Source organism: Charadrius vociferus, unplaced genomic scaffold (assembly GCF_000708025.1).
Source record: "Charadrius vociferus isolate BGI_N301 unplaced genomic scaffold, ASM70802v2 scaffold173, whole genome shotgun sequence".
Lineage (NCBI taxonomy): Eukaryota > Metazoa > Chordata > Aves > Charadriiformes > Charadriidae > Charadrius > Charadrius vociferus.
The window spans coordinates 3,509,590-3,511,098 of record NW_009648369.1 but is presented as its reverse complement, the minus strand read 5'-3'; the positions used below and the strand labels follow the sequence as shown (position 1 = coordinate 3,511,098).

The following is a 1,509-nucleotide window of genomic DNA, read 5'->3' as shown; positions in this document are numbered from 1 at the left end:
GGGCTTGGGGCGGGGGGTTGGGGCTGCTGCGTGGGCTTGGGGATGCGAGTTCTGCACGAGTTTGGGCTTGGGGATGGGGCTTCGGCATGGGTTTTGGCATGAGAATGGGGCTTCTGCATGTTTTGGGCTTGGGGATGGGGCTTCTGCATGGGTTTCAGCATGGGAATGGGGCTTCTGCATGGGTTTGGGGCTTCTGCATGGGTTTGGAGATGGGGCTTCTGCATGGATTTGGGCTTGGGGATGGGGCTTCTGCATGGATTTGGATTTGGGGATGGGGCTTCTGCATGGATATGGGCTTGGGGATGGGGCTTCTGCATGGATTTGGGCTTGGGGATGGGGCTTTTGCACAGGTTTGGGCATGGAGACAGGGTTGTGCCTTACTTTGAGAACGTAGGGATGTGGTTGTACACGGGCATGGAGATTGTACGTTGGTCTGAGCACAGGTTTGTGCCTGGGATGGGGTTGTGAGTGGTTTTGCGTGAGGACGGGGTTTGTGCGTTGTTTAGGGAATGGGGTTGTGCATTGGTCTGAGCAGGGGCTGGTTGCACGGGATGGGGTAGTGCATGGGGATGCAGATGGAGCTTAACGGGGTAGGGGCTGTGCAACAGTTGTTTGACGGGGATGGAGCTGTGCATGGATTTGAGCATGGGACCAGAGATGAGGACAGGGGTCGGGGATGGGACTGTGCGTCGGCATGGGGTTAGGTAGCAATGGGAATAGGGCTCCAGGGCTGTGCCTGGAGCTGGGGAAAAGGCTTTGCTGATGGAGATGATTATGGAGCGCTGCATGAGCGTGGGGTCGGAGATGGCGATGGGGTTGCACATGCAGTCCGGATTGAGGATGGCTTTCAGGGCTGGGGGTGCGCTTGGGGACGGGCTGCGAGGTGCAGCCCAGCCGGGGCAGGGCGGGCAGGGGTGCTGGAAGCCCTCGGGGGATCTCCCCCTCCTCCCCTCCCCGGCATCTGATGCTCTGCCCCGCAGCGGGGACCGGGGTGTGCGGCTCAGTTTGGAGGCAGCTTCTCCGTGCAGCATCCCCGAGACCGGGAGGGAGAAACCCCGCCAGAGCCTTTTCAGCCCGAAAAAAATCCGTGGGGCACCGCGACGGGACGGGACGGGGAGGGAGCGCGGCCGCGGGAGCGCGGAGTCCCGTCCCGTCGCGGTTCTCCGTGCGGGGGCGCTCATCCCCGGGCTGCCGAGGCGCTCCGGAGCCGACTGAGCTCGGTATCGCCGTCCCCTTCTCCCTCTTCCCCCCTCTTTTACCCCCTTCGTAGCCGCGGATCTAATGATAATAATCAAATAAACACATCTACGCACTTAATGATATATTTTATATATATGTGTGTATATATATGCATTGCGCCCTGCCGGGGAAGTTCGCTCGGCTGGGGGAGGGGGGAAGAATAAAATGGAATAAAATGAAAAGGCAAATTGAAAAGCAGCCCCAGCCTCCCCCCGTGCCTGTCGCCGATTGCGCCGGGGCGGGAGAGCGGCGGGGGGGGGGGGGGGGGGC

At 60.8% G+C, this 1,509-nt stretch overlaps 1 protein-coding gene across 1 annotated transcript in view; it reads left to right on the top strand.

Annotated features, from left to right (window-relative positions):
- Positions 1 to 804: 804 nt before the first annotated feature.
- Positions 805 to 1,509, top strand: part of GDF7 (growth differentiation factor 7) — a 2,978-nt gene continuing 2,273 nt past the window's right edge. Inside the window, exon 1 of the mRNA XM_009885346.1 lies at positions 805 to 1,165. Within this exon, the coding sequence (XP_009883648.1) occupies positions 805 to 1,165 (361 nt within the window). The remainder of the gene's footprint in view (positions 1,166 to 1,509) is intronic.